We start from the raw sequence: 25,268 nt of genomic DNA on the forward strand, positions 1-25,268 counted from the left end.
TGAGTTTTGAGATTTCTTTATATATTGTGGACACAAGTTCTTTGTCAGATACATGACTTAAAAATATTCTCTCTTAGTCTGTGGCTTATCTTATTCTCTTAACAGTATATATTTTCTAATTGTGGTAAAATACACATCACATAAAATTTGCCATCTTCGCCATTTTTAAGTGTACAGTTTAAGTACATTCACATTCTTGTGCAACCATCACTTCCATCCATCTCCAGAACTCTTTCCACCTTGCAAAATTTAAGCTGTACCCATTAAACAATAACTCCCCACACCCCACCTCTCATACCTCCCAGCCCCTGGCAGCCATCATTCTACTTTCTGTCTCTATTAATTTGACTACTCATATAAGTGGAATCATGCAGTATTTTTCTTTTTGTGACTGGTTTATTTCAGTTAGCATAATGTCCTCTGGGTTCATCCATGTGGTAGCGTGTGTCAGAATTTCTTTCCTATTTGAAGGCTGAATAATATTCTGTTGTATGTATTTACCACATTATGTTTATTCATTCATTCTTTGATGGACACTTGGGTTGCTTTCACTTCTTGGTTATCGTAATACTGCTATGAACATGGGTGAACAAATATCTCTTCAGGACCCTGCTTTCAGTTCTTTTTGGGATATACCCAGAAGTGGAATTGCTGGATTCTATGGTAATTCTATTTTTACGTTTTTGAGGAACTGGCATACCTGGTACGGTTGGCCCTTTCAAATCCAGTTTTCACTTTTTGTTAACAAATTCCATGGTAATCTCAGGCACAAATATAAAATTACCAAGTATTAATCCAGTGTGAGAATGAGTGAACATCAGTTAATGTTTGAAAACTGAGCACAATGGTATTCAGAAAAACTTAATTTCAATATGAAGTATAAGTATATAAAAATATTAAGAATTAGAATCAAATTGACAAAGGTATTTCTTGATATTTACTGTCTTTAAGTAAGAAACCAAAGATTCTCTCACTTTTCAAACTCAGGAACTGAATAAATTTGGGTAGCAAACTGCTTTTATTACTGTCTTTTCTTTTGCTTTTGTGCATATAGAAGGGAACTTAATAAATAGTTGTACTCTGTTTTTACAATTGGGTTTTTCTTGCTAATGCTTAGAATGCTCTGGCAACTGAGAATATCTACACTTTTGCATTTATGAAATTTAATTGTTACCTGACGTGTAAAAAATTTTTATTGGGAGAAGCAGCAAATTTGATTATTATGAGACATTTATTATTGTAATTGAAGGGAGTTTTATTAAAAATGTCTTTTATTTCCATTTACAGGTTTCTGAAGGATTGTCATTTTTGCATAGCAGTGTGAAAATGGTTCATGGAAATGTTACACCTGAAAATATAATTTTGAATAAAAGTGGAGCCTGGAAAATAATGGGCTTTGATTTTTGTATATCATCGACCAATCCTTCTGAACAAGAGGTAATGAAGGTTTTATTCTTTTCATTTTTTAAAGCTCTGGAAATTTGTGATTGCATCTGGAATAGATTAGAGAATTTATAAGCCTGATAAATGTGTAGAAATAGGCTGTGTGGTACAATGGTATGTTTAAATGTATAGCTTTATAGAAAATTTCTAGTGTTCATTGTACCTACAAATATTTAGCTCATTCATTCCTCAGTAATGTTACTTGAGAAGAAAGTGCTAGAGTTAAGCAAATTTGAGCACTATTGGGTTAAGTAGATTTTTTTTCCCTCAGAGTGTCAGATACACAAACAAACATTGTGAATCTCTAGCAGTGTTTCCCCAGCTTATTGGATCACAGAATCTTCTTTAGGGAGCATGATAACAATAGCAGTGATAATAATGGGTAACATTTATTGAAGCGCTTTTCTGAACACTTTTTGTGTGTTTACTTATTATCCTCACAACGACTCAGTGAGGTATGGGAATAATACAGATGAGTAAGTTAGACTCATAGAATAAAATAATTTGCCTAAGTTTAGGCAGGTGGTAAGTGGTAGAGCTAGGATTTAAACCCAGTCTTTCTGGTTAAAAAGCACCTGTTACTTAGTGATTATGAAACCTGCCTATTTATACTTAGGAAAACACTGCAATATTTCAAGTTTTTACAATGTAGTTGTTACCTTTAACAACCGTGCTTTGACCTAAAATATATTTCTAATTTAAGTAAACATTTTTAAGGGAAGCAGAAAGAATTAGTATTGGTTGAGTCTATACTATGCGTCAGGCACTGTGCTGGCTCTGTTTTTTCCATACATTTGTTTATCTTACAACATCCCTTTGAACCTGTTAACTAAATCATATAGCTAGTTAGTGAAAGAACAAGGTCTCAAACAATAATCTATTTGAACTCATAAATTTGAAGCCTGTGTATCAGAAAACATAGGCCAGACCTTTCCATATTCATAATGCATTGTATAGTATAGTGATAATTTGTCTTCTGGGAGAGAGCGCCAATAATCTCAAAGTTATAAGACTTCTTATTCTTATCTCTTAACTTGTTTCATGCACTTTCTAGTTTTGGGATTTGCGGAAATTTAGAATTGAAAGTGATGGTGACATTTTTACTTGCATGACTGAGTATGAATTTAAAACTAAACTGTTACTACCTGACAGTGGTTTGCTTTAATTTAAATATTTAATCTATGTAATCCTTTTTCTGTCTTTTTGTAGCCTAAGTTTCCATGTAAAGAATGGGACCCAAATTTACCATCATTGTGTCTTCCAAATCCTGAATATTTGGCTCCTGAATACATACTTTCTGTGAGCTGTGAAACAGCCAGTGATATGTACTCTTTAGGAACTGTCATGTATGCTGTATTTAATAAAGGGAAAGCTGTATTTGAAGTTAACAAGCAAGATATTTACAAGAGTTTCAGTAGACAGTTGGATCAGGTATTTGCCTTTAAACATTTGCTTGCATTAAAAATGTATTAAGTGTTTGGTTTTTTTCCAAAATATGTTCAGAAAATTCTCTAAACTGAGATGGGTGTCTCATATTTTAAGTTTTCATAAAGTCAACTTAACAAAAGTAATTCTTAGGATTAATATTTGTTACTACAACTTTAATCATGGCATTTATTTACTAGAGTGAAAATTGAAATATAGTCTAAAGTACTGGGTGTTTTGTTTTAGGAATAGAGACAATTTCAGGTATTACAGATGTGTTTTAATTATCTTGCAACAGTAGAATTAGCCATTTGTTCAATCTAAAAATATATTTTTTAGTAAATTTCAAAAAGTTTTCTTTTTTTAAAAAAAAATTATTTGTTATTTATTTTTGGCTGCATTGGGTCTTCGTTGCTGCGCGTGGGTTTTCTCTAGTTGGCGGCGAGCGGGGGCTACTCTTCGTTGCGGTACGCGGGCTTCTCATTGTGGTGGCTTCTCTTGTTTCAGAGCACGGGCTCTAGGCGCACGGGCTTCAGTAGTTGTGGCACTCGGGCTCAGTAGTTGTGGCTCGTGGGCTGTAGAGCGCAGGCTCAGTAGTTGTGGTGCACGGGCTTAGTTGCTCCATGGCATGTGAGATCTTCCTGGACCAGGACTCGAACCCGTGTCCCCTGCATTGGTAGGTGGATTCTTAACCACTGTGCCACCAGGGGAGTCCCTCAAAAAGTTTTCTTAAATGGACTATTGACAGTATAAATGTGTATCTTTTGAATATTTTATATTCATATTTAACATTATTACTCTTTTGAAGTTGAGTCGTTTAGGATCTAGTTCACTTACAAATATACCTGAGGAAGTCCGTGAGCATGTAAAACTACTGTTAAATGTAACTCCAACTGTAAGACCAGATGCAGATCAAATGACAAAGGTGAGTGCATATGAATTCCTGCCTTAGATGGAGGGACAAAAAATGAGTTAAAGTTGATTAAATGCATCTGAAGATTTAATCAGATATAGTCCCCAGATAACATCTGTATTCTTGAATGTATTAAATATTCATCTTCTTTTAATCTTAAAGAGTTAAACAATTTATGCAGGTAAGTGCTCTGATATAAAGTTTAAGATTTCAAATAAAGAGACCTAATAGTTACAGTTAGGCATGCAGAAGTTCTGGACACCCCAAGAATTCATAGCCCTCAAATTCACTCATATAACCAATGGATTTTAATGAATGGTACTGTTTATGCCCTCAAGATATTTTACTTAATCTTTTAATATTTTACTAGTTATGTAAAGAAAATGTTACTGTGCAGCTAACTCACAGGTACTGATTCTGAAAAACTGACCTTGAAAAGAAAAATAATTTATTACTTTCTTATTCTGATTTTTATAACTAGAATTTTTATTAAGTGGTCTTTAGCATTTCGCTAAATGTTTCTGAATATTTTTTCACCATAGTGTGTCAGTTTCAGATATGAGAAGTACTTTAATACTTATCAGAATAATTCTATTTCTCTGTTTTTAGATTCCCTTCTTTGATGATGTTGGTGCAGTAACACTGCAGTATTTTGATACCTTATTCCAAAGAGATAACCTTCAGAAGTCACAGTTTTTCAAAGGACTGCCAAAGGTTCTGCCAAAACTGCCCAAGGTTTGTTGTTGATCAGTTTGTTATTATAGTCAGGAGTATAGAATTTAAAACTTACTTTGACTTACTATAATAACCCTTCCAAAAAAAAAAAAAATGTAACTTTTGCCAGAGGTACATAAATGACTATAAAAGGCTACAGACTGAAGTCACAAAAGTTTAGTGGACCTTTTTTGTGTGGTCCAAAAATTATTAAATAGTGTAAAAAATTAGAAGGATACCACCTATGCAAAAGCAGCACTTGGACATTAAACATCAGAAGAGAAGTCCGTAAACTGTCATTGTGGAAATCACTGCCTCACTAGCAGTTATACTGCTGTATTGATACTATTCTCTCCAATTCCTTTACTCTCCCTTTCTGGCTTATTAAATCGTGAGGATAATATGGTCTAAAAATATTAGTGAATGCTAAAGAAGCCATTGGCTGCAAAACTAGTAATTCCTTTGCAGAAATATCTCCAGTGTTGAATCTATCAGATATTCATTGGTTATGCACTGTTTGTCTAGCCCTTTACTTAGATGCTGTGGAGAATAAATGGGAAACAAAATACTGTCCTTGCTTTCAGGGGCGTTACAGTAAGTGTAGATAGGGTTACCATGCATGAAACAACAATTAACAATGTGTGGTATGAACCATAAGTAATGAAGAAATTAAGAGGAGAACTGTATTAGTGAAACTAATTGGGGAAGATTTCCTAAAGGAAGGGTAATCATATGTCCCCCTTTATCTGTAATGTTCCCAAGTTATGTCTTTTGTCCTGGCATAATTAGCAATAGCACCCTATTTTACTCTCAAAAGTGTCCCAGTTTCAACTATAAATTATATAGTCACCTTACCCAAAGGGGTTGGAGATTTTAGACTCTTAACTTCAATGTTAATACTAAAGACCTGATATAAAGATTAGTTTTATGAAAACATTTTTTGCCTTTCAGCGTGTCATTGTGCAGAGAATTTTGCCTTGTTTGACTTCAGAATTTGTAAACCCTGACATGGTACCTTTTGTTTTGCCCAATGTTCTACTCATTGCTGAAGAATGTACCAAAGAAGAATATGTCAAGTTAATTCTACCTGAACTTGGCCCTGTCTTTAGACAGCAGGAGCCAATCCAGGTATGTATGTAGATATTTTTTTTCCTGTTTATCTAGTTAGTCAATGATAACTATCATTGAAAAGAAAAGGAAAGGATATTTGAGTTTTTAAAAATTGAGGTAAGTATGAGAGACTTTCTTTTCCATTAGTCAGAAGCTATTTTGCATATGTTTGAAGTGAACCGTTCCTAAAACTATAATTGAACTTTGCAAATAAATGTCTATAGCTCTCCACAGGTTGCTGTCTCAGAAAACAAATTGTAATGAGATTTTGCATGTGTTATATGGTTCCCATTGCCTTATTGAAAGTTATAGGTTTAGGAAAATAAATATTTATTTTTCTCCTGCACTTTTAAGTACTTCTGGTTTTTTGTTTTGTTATTAAGAGTCTTTAATTTGTAGATGGTTTATGCCAGTTGTTTCTCTTTATTTTATTGCTAATAAATAGTTTCACCAGAAGAGGAGAAATGCTTCCAGCACCATGGAAGTAATATGTGTGTGTGTGTATTGTTAAGGGAAAATTTAATTAGTCTCTGATATAGACTCTATTAAAATATTTATTTGCCAGATTCAAGGTAGACTTGGATTTAAGAGAGCAGTAAGGTCACATACCTGGGTTAGAATCTTGCCTTCTTTATCTCCTTGGACAAGTCATTACTCTCTTAAAGTTTCTATTTTGCTCATTTCTGAAATGTGAAAAGGGTTGTTGAAATTAAATGAAATTTTCTGGCACATGGTAAATATTATTAAGTTTCTGCTACTCCATGGCAAGAGCTTATTGGTAAACCATTGATTACCTGATTTAATGGTTTTATGACAGACTGTTTGTGGTCCTTCCATTGAAAGGAGGGGAACAGAAGGAAGTCTGTGGTAGTAAGACAGGAGTTCCCCTGCTTAAGGAAAGGGCAGGTGAGAGAACTGTAGGCTTCGAAGCAGAGTTCTCCAAACGTGGTCAAGGTGTCAGGAGGGAAAGGAGTGGAGTCCCATGTTCACTAAGCTATGCATCAGATAGGATCCTAAGGAACCTATCATCTGAGCTCTTATTTGCCTTCATTCTTTGTATTTTTTTCCCGTAGTAGTAGTAGTAGTAGTAGTAGTAGTAGTAGTAGTAGTAGTAGTAGTAGTAGTAATCTAGCTAAAAATCCCTTCTGAAAAATTTTAACTGAGCCTTGACAAAACTAAGTATTCTGCATGGATAGAAGGGATAGTTTGTTCCTTATTACTTACGTATGTGGTGGCAAACAAATGATCAGGGACAATTGAAAATGTTTCTAGAATTTTTCCTGACAGTCCTTTTCATTTCTGTACCTTTTCTTCTCTTGAACTTCATAGAAGCCGAGTGATGGAATTTACTTCTTTGGGACATCTGACTTTGCTGCTCTCAGGCTTTTATTTTTTTACCCGGTAGCTTTGCAGGTAGTTGGTACTTGTGGGTGAGTGATGTATTTTACTGAAGATATGTGAGAGTTAGGAAATTAGTCTTTATTTAAATGTTTAAACTGAGAGCAGATGTTAAATATAGTGCTTCTAGAAACATAAGAGACTTGATTTATATGTTTTTGTCTTCCATGCCTTCAGGCTAGCAACATGGTGAGTGTCAAAATACATAACTTATTCTTTTGAAGCTACTTTAAATTTTGGCATGTATAAAGTGTCATAAAGATTCTAGACTTTAATACATTGTTCCCCTTTTCTACACAGATTTTGTTAATTTTCCTCCAAAAAATGGATTTGCTACTAACCAAAACTCCTCCTGATGAGATAAAGAACAGTGTCCTGCCAATGGTTTACAGAGCCCTAGAGGCTCCTTCCATTCAGATCCAGGTATAATATTCAATTTTTTTCCTTTAATGATGATTTTGATTCTTAAAGCAAAAGAAAGAAGTAAAGTACATTTTAAGTGTGTCATAATCTTTTTAATATAAAGCTCAATAGTATTTATTAATCCATTGAATTGCATGATGTATACTACTACTAGTGTGTTCACTCCTAACTAATTTGAAGAATCAATTGATGAATACCTGTATTAATAAAGTAAAATGATTTGTTGCTTTTACTTATCAGTAATGTACTATTATAGAAGGTTTGATTTGTTGTAGTTTGGATTGCTGTATACCTTCTTCCTAAATGAGTAATTAATATATGAATGAAAATGACAAAGATGTATGTGCCTTTTTCTTATGAAAGCGTTAGTAGGTACTTCTCATACTCATAATTTTCTTTCATGTTTGGTAACTCAGTCTTCTATTCAGAAATGTTGTTCCTTTTGCATTAAAGTTAATTTGTATAGCAGGTAGGTAGAAAAGCAGATAGTAATTTAGTGTGACCATCCCTAATGCATTTATAGTCATGCTTTTGTGTTACAAAAGTGCTGTTAAAACATCACATACTTTGCCAAACTTTTAGTTCTGTAAGTTTGCTACTAAAATTTTGGTTCTATGGGTTATCTGGAAAAAAATTTTTGGATTGCTATTAAAAGTATAATTTAGTTTGAGCTTTTTTTTCTCACTTTGGAAAATAAATATTTATGTTAAGAACATCTCACTGCATAAAAAGGTGTCATATTTAAAAGTTTATGGTCTCTTCACCAGTGCAAAGGTTCTAGTAAAGAAAAACAAAGAATTTTACTTTTTATAAGTTATTGACCAAAGCTTTTATTTTTAAAAAAATGTGAACCTAATACCACACATATAAGGTCACTTGTTTGACTCGTTTCAGTCCTTATCTAAGTTTTCTTTTATTCCAAGTTGTGAAGTTGATGTTAAAAATTTTCCTTACAACGTCATCTCTTGCTGCCTTTGTCCAAATGACGTGGAATGATTGGGGAAGTTACTTACTATTACTTTTAAGTGCCTTCCAAAGGAATTGTGAATTATAGCTTCTTGAAACATTCCCACAGGCCCTGTGTAGTCAACCTGGTTTTATATTCAGTGAAGTTAGGGAGGAGAGGGAGGATCGAGTGATCTGAAAGGTCATTTTTCTTCCTAAGGGGGTTAGTTTGACCAGCAAGTATCTTATTAAAATAGTTAATATATAATTCAAATTGAGTTGTGCACTTTGCCAAGTTTTAGAAACTAGCATTTCTGATATCATTCAATATAAGTGTTTAGTCACCAGTCCAATTAACTAGTATCAACATTGCTTGGTAAGAGTCTGATAAAGTTAAAGCCTATCTAAGCTTTGGGAGAGAGAGCAAGAGCAGGAAACAAAAATCTTTTCCTCAAGCTTCATGCGAGTTAGAAGCCTAGGAAGTAACTTCTGAGATTCATTTTTGGAATGGTATTTTTAAACTGAAGTTTGATTAGAACTATTTAAGAGGCTAGAGAGAGTTTAGAAAAGCATTTGGAAAAGTAGAAGATGGTTTACAAAAGTTTTAGGGTCATTAGAGGCATTAATAGAAATGTATATGAGAACCAGTTTTTAAAATTATTTACCTTTAAATAAACGTAGAATTTGTTTTCATTCTCCCCTCCCCACCACCAGTTACAGAGAAAGTAGAAAATAATAGGCAGAAGTTCCTGAGAATATGCTAATTGGACTTCCTTTTGTTTGTTTTGGTTTTTTCCATCTCCTGTTCTTAGGTTCTTTACTCTGTCTCCTCCTATGGTTCTCCCCTCCTCTAGCTAAGTGATTTAGACATAATTTAAGATTTCCCTCTTTGTAACCTACTGCTAGATTATATGGCATAGTGCGTGTGTGCAGTCAGTCTCTCTCTCTCTGTCACTCTGATATCAATTAAGGGCTGAACTTCCCTGTTCCCCTCTGGTAGCAGGAGCACAGTATCTCACTGACTGCTCATCCTTGCTCATTCTCTACCATCTGTGGAAAATAGTCCCTTAAGTGTAGTTTGTATTTATTATCCTCAAGTTATATCACCTACTTAATTATTATACTTCTGAATAGATATTAATATTAACTCTTTTCTTTCTATCTGCCTTTTGGAAGTCTGGGGATAAGTTAAAGTAAATAAAATACTTGCCAGTATACTGATAACAGATTTTTAGTGGTTGATTCATTTCTACCTGCTAACCCAACATGAATGTCTTTAAGTTTACCAAATATCGTCAATAACTCCCTCCCTGATATACATTTATACCCCCATTTTCTTCAGTAACCTCTTTTTTGCTTTCCTACAAGGATCATTCTGCCTTATAAGGTATCTGAGATTAGGTTCTTCAGCCAGTTAGTTCTCAAGCCATTTCCTGTTCTTTTTTTATCTCATTTAATCCTCCATCATCCCCCCTTTCTTCTGTTATCCTTGGAGTTCCCAGTTCCAGTCATTTACACTATGGCGTGGTATTAAGTTAACAAGAATGTTTTAAATAACTTTTGCTGTTTCTGTCATTTATATTTGCTTTAGTTTCAGAATTTAGAAATAGTTAAAAATATAAAGGAAATTAAAATCCTCTGTCAGAGATGCCCACAGTTAACATTCCCAGATATATCCTTCCAGTTTTTTTCCCTAAGCCTGTAGACAGATTTAAAAAATGGGATTATATAATAGTATCTTATTGCATTTTATCCTTGATATTGTTAAACAGTCTTTGAAAATATATTTTAAAATGTTTGTATTATATCCATCATATGGATCTATGTAACAGCTAAGAAATTCCTTATTTAAGAGGAATAGTTTTACGTGACTTTGTACTTGATTTTCCCTTGTTGTGAAAGATAGCAAAACTTAGATGTTACTTTTTTTTTTAGATGTTCCTATTTTTAAAAATAAATGAAGAATTAATTGTGTTATCAGGGAAAGAAACTAGGAATGCGATCAGGGAATTTTGGTATATATGCTAGTTGTATGACATAGCATGAATTTGAGCAAGGTCTTCTGAGCCTGTTTCCTCATCTGTAAAATTCAAAATTGATAATAAGTATTTTTCTTTCAAACAGTTGTTGAAAAGATCAAATGATATACCATACATAAAAGTTTATTTCAAGCTATGTGACAAATTAGCCATGCAAATGCAAAATGTTTTTTAGTATGTGAGAGAGTCTTTCTCTAAGATTGATCCGATTTATTTTCTTAATAGGAACTCTGTCTAAACATCATTCCAACCTTTGCAAATCTTATAGACTACCCATCCATGAAAAATGCCTTGATACCAAGAATTAAAAATGCATGTCTACAAACGTCTTCCCTCGCTGTAAGTAATCGCATATTAATTTTTGTTTTTCTTTCACTTCTCATTGGCTTAAATAATTTTCTTATTGTTTAATAACCCTTTTGTAGTTTGTTCATATATTTTGTCATGGCTATAAGTAGACTATATATAGTACTATGAAAGTGAGCAATAGCTGTAGTTTTCCCTGATATATAATTTTACAGTATTCCATCCCTGACATTACTCCCTGTCCCCTAACTTTGAGTGCGTCAGTAGAAAATTTGAGTAATTTTTTTCTTAATCCTTTTCTGCTTTAAGCCACAGTTTATTTTTTTTCCATCTTTCCTGCAGAAATGTGGTGCTTTTTGTTTTTTTTACCAACTAATTGTTTTCTGCTTTTCTTAGTTTACTTTTTTTCTTTTTAAAAAATAGTTTTATTGATATTATGATCCTGACTAGAAGTATTCTATCTTAACAAATTCTAGCTAAAAAAGTAGGATGTGAAATATTTATCAAAATAGTCAAGATAATATAGATATCACAATTGATAGAATTGTGATAACAGAGCTCCTAAATATCAGGTTTTAGTAACTGTATTAAAGATATATTTAGAAATACAAAACTTTACGTAGGACAAATATACTTTTCACATGTTGTTAAATATTTAGTTTAAGAATGACTTGAACCTGAATTAGAGAAAAATACTGGAAGCCCAGTAAAATTAATCACTTGGTGGGAAAATTTAGTCCTTTTTTGTAATTCAAATGACCCCAAGGAAATATTCTTAGCAAACAAATGTGTAATAAAGCTTTTCAAATCCTAATTACTTTATTTGAAAAGATATAAAATTAAAATCATTCCTTACCTTTAGCTACCTAGTATCCTGGCAAAGCAATCAAAGATTCTTTCTGAAACAAGTCAGGTGAATTTATAAATATGTGAATTTTCTATATTAATAAAGGACGAGAGCTTTTAAACCTACTTTTATTCTTGAGGTTTTAACATATACCTATATGAAGATTATACTCATATTTAAAATATTTTGGTCTAGATTGCAAAGACTTTAAATGACTAATTCAGTTTACCTCTTTTAATAGGTACGTGTAAATTCATTAGTGTGCTTAGGAAAGATTTTGGAATACTTGGATAAGTGGTTTGTACTTGATGATATTCTGCCGTTCTTACAACAAATTCCATCCAAGGAACCTGCGGTCCTCATGGGAATTTTAGGTAGCTGAAAACTTAATGTCATTTGATGCTACTTTGTTTTACAATTATGCAAGTAAACTTTTCAATCTATAAAACCATTTTGTACTCTTTTCATGTATATAGCATTCAGTAACTGAAGAATGATGGGGTAAATGCCATGATATAACTTTTCTTTGTGTTAATTTTAGCAAAAGCGGTAGTACTTGACATTTATAAAGGAATAAGATATTTGGGAATCCTGGCTTCACAGATATCATGATAGCATGTAGTTTTCTCTATAAAATGGTACTAAATAAGAGAGGCAAGCAAAACTACTTGAAATGCTGATACCAGTCTTAATAGTAATACCTGATGTTTATTTGGTACCTGATTTGTAACAGGCACTGTGCTGAGTCTTTTCTCTGCATTACCTTATTTTGTCCTCTCCAAAATCCAATGAGATAGATACTGTTATTTCTGTTTTACGGTAAGGAAACTGAGGCTCAGAGGAGTGAAGTAAGTTATTCAAGGTTATACAGCTGATAACTGGTAGAGCTGGTTTTTAATTTAGATATGTTTAAGTCTGAACAAATATTTTTCACTGCTAAGTGATGTGCCGATGAAGCATTATTGGCCTTACAGCACATTCTATTCTATCAGCATAATTACAAATCACTCTGTAAAAAAAACTGAAATTGCCTATAAATAGTTAAAGCCCAATGTGGAAATGTTCAGGGTCTGCTGTACTAATAGAGATAGACCTAGCTGTGGAATCACAGAAACATTAACAAGTTACTAAACTTGAAGTTCTTTGTTAGTTTTGAAGAAAAACTATGTTATTCAGCCATGTATCTTTAATACCTACTCTAGTGCCTGATTTATAGAAAGCCCTCAGTAAATATTTGTAGGAATGGTCAGTAAGTAATCTGTTGTGGACCTCTGTAGAAATAGAACTTTTGGGATATGGTATGAAACTTTTGAGCTCAAAGAAGTTAGTCTTCTTGAGAAGGAGTTTGACGTAGTGGAAAGAGCCCTAACCCCAGTCCTGGCTATGCCAGTTCCTCGAGTGACTTTGAAAAGTTTCTTCATCTATCAAATGAGGATAAAAATAATATCATTATAGGAGTTTTGTGAGAATCAGTGAGACCAACTGAAGGGAAAGTAATGAGCATAGTGCCCTGCAAATAAGCATTTAATGGGCACTCAGAGTTATTCTTTGAGTATGTAAGTGAAGTGTGCATTAACAGCAGAATAACAGCAGATGGTGTGTTCTAAAGCTCTGGATTCTATCTATACAAAACACTTATAACACAAAAGCATTCAGAGAATGAGGAGCAAACGTGCTCAGTTTACCAAATGAAGGCTTTGTGCAATAGGTGTATCAAGCAGGGTCCTGAAAGTTGAGTAAATAGGTAAGACAACAGGGAAGGACTGTGTGGAGTTGACTTAAATTATTAAAGTTCAGAGATGTTGAGTCTGTTTGGTTAAAGAAGTGAATAAAGTTATAGGACCTATACTTAGACACTTTAAATAGATGTCTCAAGTTTGAATGAGATGTCTGAAATATATGTTTAGATGTGTTCAGAATAGAGAGACATTCTGTAGCCTTTCTGCTGCACTGTAAGAACTGTGTCTCGTTCTGATAGACTTTTAATTTTATACTATCATTAAATGTGTTCTTAAAACCAAAAGAATACAGGATAAATGTGTCATGGTATGTTAAATCTAAACTGACAGGAAAGCTGAAATCATTCTGATCCATATATGAGCATCCTTCTTCTAAGCACTGATAAGGAAAAATTTGTAACTACACTGATTATCAAGAGATTTCATATAGATACACTGTTTTTCTGATTTCTATTGATTTGTGGTACTGAATTATAACATTTGTCTTACTCTTTTCTGTCAGGTATTTACAAATGTACTTTTGCTCATAAGAAGTTGGGAATCACCAAAGAGCAGTTGGCTGGAAAAGTATTGCCTCATCTGATTCCCCTGAGTATTGAAAACAATCTTAATCTCAATCAGGTAGGAGTAGTTTTGTGCTTTATTCAATTTATTCAGCTTACTGTTTTCTTGGCATTGAATATATAAATATATTACATATAAATAGGTAAAACGAGGAAAAATATGCCAAAGAGATAAATGAAGAAAGTTTGTGGGTTCAAAGTAAGCAGTATGTGAGTTGGAAGGATGGATTATTGGAGGCCTAATTGGGAGATAGTAAATGAGCAGAATTTTGAAAGATGTGTAGGATTGGGGACTACTTCAAATTTGGGACTGTGAAATTGACATGAACAAAGGGAAAAAAAATATGTCTGGGCTGTGTATTCATTATTTATTGCTACCTCACAAATCACCACAACTTGCAGGTTTAAAACAACATAGATTTATTATCTCACAGTTTCTGTGGGTCAGTCAAGCCAGGGCATGTATGCTCTGCTCAGAGTTTCTCACAGTGCCGCAGTCAAAGACTGAGGTCTCATCTGAATGCTCACCTGGGGGAGGATCTGTTTCTAAGCTCACTCAATGGTCGTTGGCAGGATTAAATTCCTTTCAGACTGTTGAACCGAAGGCCTCAGTTTGTTGCTGTCTGTTAGCTGGTTGCCACGGTGAATTCCTTGTTTCATGGGCCTCCAACACGGCATCATCTGGTTTCATCAAAGCCAGAAAGAGTCTGCTAGAAAGATGGAAGTTATAGTCTCTTATAATGTAATCAAGGAAATGCCATCCCATTACCTTTGCCATATTCTGTTGGTTACAAGCAAGTCACAGGTCCTGCCCATGTTTGAAGGTAGGGGATTACACAAAGACAGAGTAGCAGAATGAGGAGATAATTGGGACCATTTTAGAGTCTATCTGCCACAGGGAATGAATAATACAGTTTGAGAGATACCTATAATATAATCAGGGAGTGATGATATTAAGATAAATTGAGACTAGAATAGGTAGACTTTCGTTTTATTTTATTTTATTTTATTTTGGCCACGCCATGCAGCTTGCAGGATCTCAGTTCCCCCACCAGAGACTGAACCTGGGCCACGACAGTGAAAGCCCTAGAATAGGCAGACTTTAAATGCTCATCTGGTTTAGGTATTTGAACTTTCAAGATGTGGTAAATGTTTGAGCAAAGGAACTATGTACTCAAAGGTTGTTATAGAATTACCTCTGCATACCTCTATCACTGTAGTTGTCACAGCTATATACTTGTGTGTCTGACTTTCCCAGAAGGCTGGTTGTTATAGCTTATTCTTCATTATATCCCCAGTACTTAGTACAGTGCCAGAAACAAAAATTTTTATTGAATTGAGAGAAAATTTGAGGTACAGAGTAATGACAAGGCATTTTGTTCACCATAAAACTAATGTTTAATGATGTATAATGGAAAAGATGGGGAAGGGTTACTGTCTAACTGAGAGTGTCAGAAATGGATAGGCTGGCAAGGTTTAGAATTAAAGACTAAAAGTGAATTAGAGCAATGAAGGAAGCAGAAAGCTGAGAGTTAAGCAAGAGAGCTTTTGGCATAGGGGAGAGTGCTGAGTGAATGGAGTTTTCAAATTAGAGAAATTTGTAAAATTAATCAGATCGAAAATTTCATTTGAAGTGGTAGGGTAAGCCCCTGAAGGTTTGTGTCCTTAGATTTCAGTTTTTGTCTTGATAATTTCTTCATATCTTGGATGGCAGGGTTGAAATTAGGATTGGCAAAAAGGGAGGATGAATATTGGGGAAAAATAGAATGATAACATGCCTAAGATAGTCTTCAACTTTTGGTCATTTCTGTTCTTAGTTCTCATATTTATGATTTAGGGTATTTTAAAATATTCTCAAATGCTTATTTTAGAATACATAATTACATTTGAAGTGTGTTAGTTTTCTTCAGCTTTATGGTTGATTTTTTTGAGGGGCCTATTTTCATCAGCAGAAATATTTAGATTCATATCATCTGGTATTTTACAATGGTTAGCATGGATGTGGTCTGCTTTCCTATTCATTTCATGGACAGGGTTCCTAATTCAAGACTGCCCTCTTCTGTCAGTTCTGATTTAAAATAATGTAAGTATATTACACATTATGTGAAAAAGATAAAGTAACTTAGGAAAATACATTTTTAGCATTTGATTAAAAAAGAGCAAATACCATGCAGCAATCCAAACACAGTCACAACTTGTGTTGGGGGATGGTTCCTATGACCACCCCCAGATTCAGTGATTCACCAGGAGGACTCAGGCCTCAGCCAATGGTTGTACTCACAGCTATGATTTATTATGGTGGAAGAATATAAAGCAAAATCAGTGAAGGGGGAAGGTTCATGGGGCAAAGTCTGGGGGAAACCAGGCTCAAGCTTCGAGAGTCATCTTTTGGTGGAGTCACACAGAATGTGCTTAATTTCCTGGGTAATGAGTTGTGACAGTGTGTCTGAAATATTGCCAGCCAGAGAAGCTCATTGGAGACTCGGTGCCTGGAATTTTTACTGGGGGCTGATCAAGTAGCACCCCCTGCCTGGTACTCAAATTCCAGTTAGGCACAGTGAGCCACTATTATCAGTTAATGGTGGGAACCTCCCAAAATCTGAGTTCCTGGACACCAGCCAAGGGCCAACCTTGCAAGCAGACTTTTCCAAGGATAGCAGTGCAGGCCTACTATGTTAATGCTTCAACAATGTAGATGAATCTCACAAACATTATGTTGAGCAAATGAAGCCAGACACAGAGGAGCATCTACTGAATGATTCCATTTATATGAAACACAAAGACGGTTAAAACTACACTGCTAGAAGTCAGAATAGTGTTTTCTCATATGGCGAGGGAGGGTAGGAAATGACTAGAAGGGGGCACGAGGAAGCTTCTGGGGTGCTGCCAATGTTCTGTTCTTTTTCTGGCTACTGGTTAAATTCAGTTTGTGAATTTTTTGAGATGTGCACTTACATGTATACTTTTCTGTGTATGTTATATTTTGTTAAAAAGTTAAAAAAACTAATCAGCAAAGAGTCAGTCATGGTAAACAGCTAAGGAAATATGCCTTTTGTTACTCTTATGGTCAGACAGAGGATAAATGGATGATAGAGCATAGTTGAGAGGCAGCATAACGTAGTAGAAAACAGTACAAGCTCTGGAGACAGACTTAGTATGAATTCTAATTCTGCCATACAAGTTATTTAGTATTTCTGAGTAAGTTGCTTTCTCTCTTGCTGAGCCTGAGTTCCCTCATTTATAAAATAGAAATATTAATAAATTTACTTTGAAGAGTTGTGAGGATTAATAAAATAGTGTATTTATAAGCACCCAGCCCAAAGACGTAGTTGTAAGATTTGGGGAGGGGAAGAAAGCAGTTTCTAGAGTCTTCCTGTAATATGTGGTATTATTAAAGTAAATTGTTTATGATGATCCTGAAGTACCATAAGAATTATTTAACTAGGGGCTTCCCTGGTGGTGCAGTGGATAAGAATCCACCTGCCAATGCAGGGGACACGGGTTTGAGCCCTGACCCGGGAAGATCCCACATGCCGGGGAGCACCTAAGCCCGTGAGCCACAACTACTGAGCCTGCGCTCTAGAGCCCGTGCTCCACAACAAGAGAAGCCACCACAATGAGAAGACTGCGCACCGCAATGAAGAGTAGCCCCTGCTCACCGCAACTAGAGAAAGCCCGCGTGCAGCAACGAAGACCCAATGCAGCCATAAATAAATAAATAAATAAATAAATAAATAAATAAATAAATAAATAAATAATTATTTAAAGTTTAACAAAAGCTTAAACTATGTTTAACTTTGAATTAGATATACTTTATGAATTTTAATTATTTGGAAGTTAGATTATGTATATTTAATATTTCTACTGACTTTTTAGAAAACAGGGCTTATTTTAGCCAAACATGTCATTTTTATAATGATCTGAATAAAGAGTAATTTTTTATGCATTATTAAGCAGATTGTTTTCAGATATGCACAAATTTAGATGGTCATTTTTGGATTAGTCTAGAAAAATCAATATGTAATAACTGCTGGAGTTGAATTTATATAAGACTGCTGAATAATAGCTGTTAGGCAACTCAGGATATAAAACTTATTGAGAACATGTTTTCTGGAACTTAGAAGTCTCATCAACTATATCACCACCATACAGAGATACTGTAAAAGCTTGCTCTGATACATTGAGCTAAAATATACTATTCTTATGTCATCAGTGCTATGAGTGGGTCTATTCTGATAAAAATAGAGCATATTATGAATAACTTGTTGAATTATTTTATTAGATTACCTTTGTGGCTAACTTGAAACATTATAACCATATCAGTTTCTTATTACACCAGTTCAATTCCTTCATTTCCGTCATAAAAGAGATGCTTAATAGATTGGAGTCTGAACATAAGACTAAACTGGAGCAACTTCATATAATGCAAGAACAGCAGAAGTAAGTAGGTTGCATATGAATTGCACATGGTCCAGGAGTGACATTAAAGTTATGTCATGGTTGATTTTCTAGAATATGGACTAGAAAAATTGAAGGATTTCAATTTGACTATATGTAAAGCATATAAAAATTTTCCAGCATATTAAGTTGAACTGAGTTTAAATAGAATGTTGTTGAAAATCTGATGTCATTTCTGAATACAGAAGCATAATAGGATGTAACCTTAGCGTTTTCTCTACATAAAGAAAATTCTGTTTCTAAGAAAATCTCTTGTCACATTAGCTACTGGCATTGTAAACTCAGGGTGCTGATTGCCAAGAGCACCACTGAAAAATACTTTTCAAATCTGTGAAATCCTGGTGTTTTGATATCTCCTTCTTTTTTCTCTAACCCCAGAAACATTTATAGAGAATTCATTCCATATGTAGTACCACAGCGTGTACCTCTTTTTGTGTTTGTTTGTTTTTAGGGAGGATTTTCTAAATTATTTGCAAAATACTAGTATTCAAAGGAAGAGGAGAAGGGTAAAAATTATTCAGTGGAAAATGCCAGTTTTTATGATCAAATCTCCACTATATTCTTTGCTCCAGAGGCAAAACATGATTTTAGGATGCCTGTTAAAGTTTAATCCTGAGTCAAAGACATCTGAAAATCAGTAAAATTGATATCAATCATGAGCCAAGTCCCCCAAAAGAAACTTTTTAGGTTCTGCTCCAGTGTAAGATGAAGGCTTTATGGAAATAAATACACAAGGTGTAGAATGATGTGAAATAGCCCTTTGTATGCACTAAGTATTCTGTGATGTATATATTTATCATGTTTAATGGATTGACTGTATTAACTTAGGAACCCTGAAAAATAGTCTTTAAAAATTACAACAGAGAGAAATTTTCTATCTATTATTTATACTTGAGGTGTAAATGAACCTTCTCTTTTTCTCCTTCCTATCTAAATCTTACCTGTTTTTCAAAGCATAGATCTTGCCCACATCACTTATTCAGTGATTATAGCATTTATTGTTAGAATCACAGATTCTGAACTTAATCACATTAAGTTCCCATATCATATCTTGTCTCTCAGTGAGCTGTAAACTCTTCTATGGTAAGAACCATGCTTGCCTGGTTTTATGACACTAAGTTCTCCAGTAAATCTCAAATGCTGAGCTTTAAAAAAAAGACGTGTGTACAAATGTTGGTTTTTGGGGCAAGCAGACATTAATAGTAGTAAATAATGAAAAAGATTATGACTATCCTTAAAGAATGAAGTTGCAGTTTGTTTAGATTGTAGTAAATTCCATGTGGATGAACTATTTTTAGTACAAGTTTTATTTTTAAAACATACATTTCCTTTTATTGCTTTGTCATAACTCAACTCTCTCTTACAGATCTTTGGATATAGGAAATCAAATGAATGCTTCTGAGGAGACAAAAGTTACAAATGTTGGGTCTCAGGTAAGAAGATATTTAGATTATTCTAATTTTTGAAAAAAAGTGCTTGATAGTGTGCTCCATTTCGGGGACCTCTGATCTTTAAGCAGTAAAATCACAATCTTGCACGTTATTCAGCTGGTTGACCTTTTGTATTTCAGCATATTGACAAAGTCTTTAACAACATTGGAGCAGACCTTCTGACTGGTGGTGAATCAGAAAATAAAGAGGATGGGTTACAGAATAAACATAAAAGAGTAAGTGTCTTTACTGTTCTTTCAGTACTCGTATTTATATTATATAACTTCTAAAACCACAGATTTTTGTTGGGAAATACTATTTAGCTTAATAAGAAACATTCTTTAATTATCTTTATGAAATTTAAAAGTTATCAGTGGGTCATGCATGACCTGACGCATGTTGAGAATAAACATGCTTAAGATTTTTAACTTCCTTTATTATTCAGTCTCCCATGTTGGTAACATTTCTAGGTTGCCTGACTTCTTTGTCCTTTCTACTGTACTTTGCCAGTCACATCCCTTGATAAATTCTACAGTGTCTCTTCTCTGATTCTGATTTTGAATAACAAACTTTAAAATGATACTTTCCAATTGAAATGTTAGTTAGCATCCAATATAAAAAATATGTCAGTTTTGAATTTCTGCTGAGGGCAGTTTTCTTCTGTTCATTCAACAGTTATGAGTACCTGTATGTGTAGAGCCAAGGAACTACTAGACATTGTGGTTTACAAAATTGTAAGAGGACATACTGCGAGCTTATAGGTTGGCAAAGTTGATATGAGAAAAAGACAGATGTTGAATTTGATGCAGACATTAGCAGTGAAAGAAATTGTTCACGTTAAAAAAAACAAGTTGTTTCCTTTTTACTTAGCTTTTTGATGAGTTTCTGAAATATTTTTGGAGTGAGCTAGAATCTCCCAATTTTATAAAATGATATCACCTAATCATATTCTCATTGTCTGGAAAAAGATGATTCTAATGAATGGTTTTAAAATAATAATTTTATTATTATTTTCATACTGGAAATAGTTTAGCATGGATCCTGTGAGTTTCTGCCTAAAGTTAAATCTTATCGTAATTCAAAGTATAACTTACGCTGTGGCAATCACCAGTACAGGAGTAGTTTGTAATCTACTTGGTATTGTCAGACATACCAAAAAGAAATCTTCTGTTTTATAAATGGAATTATGAAAGTTGTCAGTTGATGTTTTTGGTTTTGTTTTGTTTTAAGGCATCACTTACACTTGAAGAAAAACAAAAATTGGCAAAAGAACAGGAGCAGGCACAGAAGTTGAAAAGCCAGCAACCTCTTAAACCCCAGGTGCACACACCTGTTGCTCCAGTCAAGCAGGTCAGAGTTCATTTCTTTTGCATAATTCAAGCATACTACACTTTTTTTTTTTATATCTTTATTGGAGTATAAGTGCTTTACAATGTTGTGTTAGTTTCTGCTGTACAACAAAGTGAATCAGCTATATGTATACACATATACCCATATCCCCTCCCTCTTGAGCCTCCCTCCCACCCTGCCTATCCCATCCCTCTAGGTGGTCACAAAGCACCGAGCTGATTTCCCTGTGCTATGCAGCTGCTTCCCAGTAGCCATCCATTTTACATTTGGTAGTGTGTATACATCAGTGCTACTCTCTCACTTCATCCCAGCTTCCCCCCACCGCAAGTCTGTTCTCTACATCTGCGTCTTTATTTCTGCCCTGCCACTAGGTTCATCAGTACCACTTTTTAAAATTCCATATATAAGGCATACTACTCTTAAGGAGTAAGGTAGTGTAGAACTTAGTCTACCTACTAGTGTTTTATAAAAATGTATTTCAGAAAATACTTTAATGTGTAATTTCTAAGAAGTATGGGCATCAAGAATTTTCCAACAACTCCTCAATAGCCTGCCTAATATATAATGTTTTGTAATAGTGCTTGTTACCAACAAAGAGGAAGCTAGATTAATGGGAGGGTTCTTAAAAAATATTAGGTCTATGATACTAATTCAACGCTGTTCACTTTGAAATGACCAGGAATATTATATTCATGCATTTATGTATTTTTGAGCAAAAAGCAATTTTCAATTTTTAGCTTTTTTGTTATAGTTATGTTTGTGAATTGATTTAGGAATACTTACCTATATGTCCTGACCAGTACTTATTTCCTGCTATGGTCAGGCAGTGTTCTAGGTGCTGGTGTTAGAGCAGTGATTAAGGTCTCTGCTGATAGAAAGTTTACACTATTACTGATTTCAGAAATTACTTTATCTTACAAGCTTTCTTTAGATTATTTTTTGTTGTTGTTGTTGCCTCTTAATCATTAAATTTCTTCCTCTGGGAAAAATCTTTGTGGGCCAAGAGGTAAAAATAAAGTATTTTGTAGGTACTTATAAAAGAATAGAGAAAATAAATTTCCACAAAATTTTGATGAAATTCAAAATACAAAAATAATAGAGTATCCTTGTCTGTAATACAGATCTAATGAGAAAAATGCAATTCTGTTTTTTGGTGGAGGTGCAGCGGGGGAGACAACATTTCATTTAATTGGAGTTCAGAGTTGTGTTCCCTGTCATCAGATTGATTGCAAATGTTCATCCTTAAAAAGCCTTACAAAAATATGTGGCAGGCTGGATTTGGCCTGTGAGCTGTGGTTTGCTGTCTTGGTGTAGACTATTGAGCTTAATTTTAACTTGTACTTTATGATAAAATTTATCAAATGTTTACTAATTTTAAAGTAATTTGGAATTCTTGGAGATAAAGTAATTTCCTCATATTTTTCAGACTAAGGACCTGACAGACACATTGATGGATAATATGTCATCTTTGACCAGTCTTTCTGTTAGTACCCCTAAAATTTCTGCTTCAAGTACCTTCACTTCTGTTCCTTCCACGGGCCTTGGTATGATGTTTTCTACACCAATTGATAATACAAAGAGAAATTTAACAAACGGCCTGAATGCCAACATGGGCTTTCAGACTTCAGGATTCAACATGCCAGTTAATACAAACCAGAACTTCTTCAGCAGTCCAAGCGCACCTGCAGTGGCCAAGATGACACTGGGAACACCTTCCACTTTGCCAAACTTCAGTGCTGTGAGTGTTCCTCCTGCTGGTGCGAAGCCGACTCAGCAAAGACCCACAGACATGTCTGCTCTTAATAATCTCTTTGGCCCTCAGAAACCCAAAGTTAGCATGAACCAGTTATCACAACAGAAACCGAATCAGTGGCTTAATCAGTTTGTGCCTGCTCAAGGGTCTCCAGGTGTGGGCAGTTCGGTAATGGGAGCACAGATGCGCATGATAGGACAGTCTGCCTTCGGTGTGCAGACTAATCCTTTCTTTAACCCGCAGAACTTTGCACAGCCGCCACCTACTATGACCAGTAGCAGTTCAGCTAGCAGTGACTTAAAAGATCTTTTTGGGTGAGGTGTCATGCTCCTGTTTTTGAAGGATTGCTTCAGTTTTAATCATGGGTAAGCTGATTTACATCTATATAGTTGGCTTGGAGGAAGTACTTCTGTGGGAAAGTGAATGGTCCTGTGACAGAAAAAAACCTGTTGTCATGCCAGCATAGTAGTTGTATGGACTCTTTAACAGTTGAGGTTTTTAAAGCCTTGAGGATTTTTTTCCTCTTACCAACTCCTCTTCAGGTTTTTAAAAGACCCAACCCATATCAATCTCAACGAGAAAAAAAGACACCTGAGTATCTTGAATAGCAGAATTTTTAAATCAAATGTTTATTTTGGCTTGTAAATCTTGGTGTTATTTAAAAAATTGAGTTGATGGTAATTGCAAGTTTCATCTGTTAAATACTACATGGTACACAGTCTGCCTTCACAAGTCATTAGTCTTCATTTTTACTATGTGAAAAATCTTGATACTGTATTGATTTGTTTGCATTTAGGGTGACTGAGTGAGAAAATGATAAGCCTAACGAAAAGGGTCGGGTCATTTGCTTTTCTAATCTTATTACTTCTCAGATGAACTAATGTTTAGTGCAAAAGACTGAGCAAACACTGCAGAATTTAACTTAACCTTGATTTCATTGGTTCAAACTAAAGGCATTATTAACTATCATAAATGCAAACTAATCGTTGTAAATTATATTTTAGCATGGTCTGCCTCAGATAGTAATGTATTTTTCTGCATTTACTTGGATATGTTTAGAATCACTTTTTTTCCTACTGTATCACAGACAGAAGAGGTATGTACTGATTTGTACAGGTATTTGACAAAGCCCTCTGATGTGCTTTCCCTGACTACTGCCTTCATATTTCATTTTGAATTCAAACTTCTGAGGTTGCAGCACATATGAATTGCATTTTCAAAAGGAGATTTGTAAGAATTAAACTATATTTAATGAGTATACTTTTGAGATTTCTGCTGTATTGTTTCAAATGTAATAAACTTTACTTCTCTAAAAATGAGCAGTTGTATCTTCTGGCTACTAACAGATTAATTTTCAGCTTGATACGTTATGATAACGTCTGACTTTGTCAGTTACTGCATCTGAACTTTAAATCTTCTCTAGGAATTTCAGGACCCTTTGTTCGAACATTTTTATGTCCATAATTAGCCATTTTTAGGAAAGAAAGAATAAATTCTAACGGGAAACATGCTTTCTTTTTCAAGGCCTTTCTCTGATATTTTTCTTTGATTTGCTGATTAGTCAACCATGGAATCATGCTATAGATGTCATTTGTATTTCGTTAAATTATATTCCATCATTATGTGATAACTTTAAACTGATCTTTCAGAGAACTATAAATGTATTATAATTGCAGCCATAGAGTTTGTGGTTTTTAATTATCTGAAACCAGCAATCATTTAAAATAAATCATATGAAGTTTAGTGTGCTGACACTACATTTATTCATTGAAAAAATATGTATACACACACTGAACATACAGTACTTGATTATAAAATGTAATTTGATAATATCGCTGGCAGCATTCAGTAAGAGGGTATGTTAAAAAATAAAAAGTCAGCTTAACATCCGGTTTCTGTATGAGCTGTATTTTGTTACATGGTTTTAGGAAAAGGACTGATAGGAATGCTAAAGAAGCTTTTCCAAGAAATGAAAAGCACTAGGAAGAGCAGATGCTTTTGGCAGGTACATTCATACCTCGACCTGATTATTTGTCTTGTTCGTAACACAATATCTATCTTGAGAAAAGTTTACATAAGGAATAAAACTGCTTAATGTTGAAGAATTTTTCTTCGTAACAATTCAGTAGTCACTGTTCATTAGGAAATTACTTTTTGTTTTGTAAAATAACTTTGTCAGTGTTGAACTCCTAATTAGAAGGAAAACTTAATAGAACAATTTATATAATTTGAACTTCTAAATATAAAAATAGATTGTTTGAAAAAATATATGTGATTCTTAGGTAATTTTCACATCTTGAAATCTGTTCATTCACTGAGGTAACGATGCTACATTTTTAGAAGATTTTCTACACTTTTTTCTTACTTTCTTGAAGGTATTTTGTTTAAATCATTTCTATCACTCGAACTGTT

The 25,268-nt window shown here is 34.2% G+C and overlaps 1 protein-coding gene across 3 annotated transcripts in view; it reads left to right on the top strand.

Moving 5' to 3' along the window:
* The window catches only part of SCYL2 (SCY1 like pseudokinase 2), a 56,580-nt gene extending 32,122 nt beyond the window's left edge, over positions 1 to 24,458 (top strand). For all 3 annotated transcript variants that reach the window (XM_068560583.1, XM_068560584.1, XM_068560585.1), the window contains 14 exons: positions 1,288 to 1,437; positions 2,653 to 2,874; positions 3,677 to 3,793; positions 4,391 to 4,516; positions 5,447 to 5,623; positions 7,304 to 7,426; positions 10,636 to 10,749; positions 11,805 to 11,937; positions 13,805 to 13,923; positions 18,205 to 18,305; positions 19,690 to 19,756; positions 19,894 to 19,989; positions 20,984 to 21,103; positions 22,530 to 24,458. In XM_068560583.1, coding sequence (XP_068416684.1) covers positions 1,288 to 1,437; positions 2,653 to 2,874; positions 3,677 to 3,793; positions 4,391 to 4,516; positions 5,447 to 5,623; positions 7,304 to 7,426; positions 10,636 to 10,749; positions 11,805 to 11,937; positions 13,805 to 13,923; positions 18,205 to 18,305; positions 19,690 to 19,756; positions 19,894 to 19,989; positions 20,984 to 21,103; positions 22,530 to 23,174 — 2,310 coding nt within the window. In that variant the 3' untranslated portion in view covers positions 23,175 to 24,458. The remainder of the gene's footprint in view (positions 1 to 1,287; positions 1,438 to 2,652; positions 2,875 to 3,676; positions 3,794 to 4,390; positions 4,517 to 5,446; positions 5,624 to 7,303; positions 7,427 to 10,635; positions 10,750 to 11,804; positions 11,938 to 13,804; positions 13,924 to 18,204; positions 18,306 to 19,689; positions 19,757 to 19,893; positions 19,990 to 20,983; positions 21,104 to 22,529) is intronic.
* Positions 24,459 to 25,268: the final 810 nt, after the last annotated feature.

Source organism: Eschrichtius robustus, chromosome 13 (genome assembly GCF_028021215.1).
Source record: "Eschrichtius robustus isolate mEscRob2 chromosome 13, mEscRob2.pri, whole genome shotgun sequence".
In the NCBI taxonomy this organism is placed as follows: Eukaryota; Metazoa; Chordata; class Mammalia; order Artiodactyla; family Eschrichtiidae; genus Eschrichtius; species Eschrichtius robustus.